General features: G+C 37.2%; 1 protein-coding gene across 1 annotated transcript; it reads right to left on the bottom strand.

Annotated features, from left to right (window-relative positions):
- Window positions 1-219: 219 nt before the first annotated feature.
- On the bottom strand, window positions 220-1924 carry LOC133695137 (lysine-rich arabinogalactan protein 18-like). Its single transcript, XM_062116977.1, has 2 exons — window positions 1309-1924; window positions 220-566 (listed from the first exon to the last, which is right to left on the bottom strand). Exons 1-2 carry the CDS (start codon window positions 1849-1851, stop codon window positions 483-485), a joined length of 627 nt encoding a protein of 208 aa, XP_061972961.1. The 5' UTR covers window positions 1852-1924; the 3' UTR covers window positions 220-482.
- Between the last annotated feature and the right edge of the window lie 211 nt (window positions 1925-2135).

Below are 2135 nucleotides of genomic sequence, written 5' to 3'. Positions count from 1 at the left end.
ACCCATAACTATTAAACTAAGAACAGTAAATTGAAATAGGACATGGCCAACCTAAAAATTCACTCATGATCTAGTCAAAATTCAATTTAATTTTTTAAAAAAGTAAAACATCACTATTTTAAATTGATTCGAGTCATCCCTTGAAGCCATTAACTTCGTATTTATCGCAAGAAACGAGGGGCGTTAAATAAAGTAAAAGCAGAAAAAAGAAAAAGAAAATCAGAGAATCACCATACCTATAATAATCGCAAAAAGATAAAGGTAGTGAATAGAAAACTACGAGATACAAAGCAAATGTTGTCACCCCCCGAAACCAAACCGCAAGCCGGGGAGTGACAAAAATAATTTAACCAAAAAATGTGAAATTAAAAATATATCAGATGTGATGAGCCCGAAATAATCAAGAGAACATGGGGGACAAAAGATTAAAATAATAATATTACAGAAGTAATATGATGAAAACATCTTCTCCCTCTCTCTCTCTAGAAGATCAAAGTAAGCAGACCCCATCCCAATGCCAAACCTCCTACCATCTTCTGCAAGCATCTTATTGTTTCCGCTCCACTCTGTTATATTCAATAATTGAGCAAATGTCAAATTACTCAATTTCGCTTCAATCATGACATATAAAGATCTAAATTGAATGGAGGTTCAATTTAAAAAAAAAATGATTTTGGGTGTTCTGAAATATAATCAAGAGTTGTCGGCCGGTGAGCCACTCGTGCCACTGTTTGACAAGAAGCCCAGTAGTCGGCTCAATTTTAGGAAAACATAAACGAGATCTTATTACAAGCATTATCGTTCTCTTTTCCGACAACAAAGATCTTTCCATTTTAATTAAATTAGGGTTGGTTTTATAGTTCGAATTTAAAATCTTCGGAGCCCATTCTTTAAAGTTATAAAACTACACGTTATGTTGAAACAAATGAATTATTCATTTCAAATTAAAAAATTGCTAAATCATTGGGCAAATAATTTCAAACGTGTTTTTTAAGAATGTTTTTTTTATTAAAAATATATTAAAATATTAATTTTTCAAAAAAATTAATATCATAAATAAACAAATAAAAAATATCGATTTATTTTTTTTAAAAAAATAAAAACAGGTTGAACTGCAATAAATTTACCTAGCACATGACAATTATATATTAATTAAATATCAATTTCAATACCATTAAAAAAAAAACCTTAAATTAGATCTAACCTGCTGTGTTTTTATGATTTAAGTTCTAGATCTATGCCTAACATTTCCCTATCAAACATGTTAAATAAGATTTGCTCATAAATAAAGATGAAATGATGGCTTACGTTGTCAGAGAGAGAAGGACCAGGAGAGACGGATTCAGCACTAGGTCCAGGGGCCTCCGTTGGTGGTGCTGGTGGACTCAACAATGCCGGACCAGGAGCTGGTGCTTGGTGCTTCTTTGGCTTCTTTTTACTATGAGAAGGAGCAGGGACCTCTGCGGTCGGTGGAGCAACTGGAGTGCTTGCCGGTGGAGCACTAGTTGGGGAAGCAACAGGCTCAGGAGACGGAGGAGATTTTGCTGGTGGAGAACTAACAGGAACTGGAGTCGGTGGGGAGCTAACTGGAGTCGCGGATGGAGGTGGTGTGGCCAATGGAGCCGCAACTGGAACTGAAACCGTCTGTTTCGGTGGAGAAGCTGCTGGTGTTGCCGCAGGTGGTGATGATACGGGAGCTGGTGTTGTAGGTTTTGTTGGTGCTGCTACTGGCACGGCAGAAGTTGTTGGAGTCGAGGGAGTTGATGTCGGTGTCGCAGCCGGTGCTTGACCACCGACACCGGCGATAATAATGCACAGCAGTGCCAATCCAAGCATGCCATTCCGATCCATTTTTTAAGAGAGAAGAGAGGTGGAGGATGCGAGAATCGAGAATGAGAACTTGGTGATGTAGGCTGGCAGCAATAGAAGTTCTGTATATATAGGGCCCATCAGTAAAACGCAACGGTCATGATTTGGTAGATCTAGATCGTTTTTTAATAAAAAGGGCCCACTTTAGTAGCCGTTTGATAAACATATTAAATAAGGCAAATTATTAATCAAGTTTCTGTTTAAATCCCCATATATAGAAAATTATAATCGCACCCTTAGTTTTGTCACAACTCAAATCCAAGGCT

This window comes from Populus nigra, chromosome 5 (assembly GCF_951802175.1).
Source record: "Populus nigra chromosome 5, ddPopNigr1.1, whole genome shotgun sequence".
Taxonomy (NCBI): domain Eukaryota; kingdom Viridiplantae; phylum Streptophyta; class Magnoliopsida; order Malpighiales; family Salicaceae; genus Populus; species Populus nigra.
This window is presented reverse-complemented; position numbering and strand designations above follow the sequence as displayed.

Excerpts from the sequence above, each read along its gene's own strand:
- LOC133695137 (XM_062116977.1), bottom strand. The coding sequence starts at position 1,851 with ATGGATCGGAATGGCATGCTTGGATTGGCACTGCTGTGCATTATTATC. Across the intron at positions 567-1,308 it reads GTCCTTCTCTCTCTGACAAC|AGTGGAGCGGAAACAATAAG; the intron begins GTAAGCCATCAT and ends TGAATATAACAG.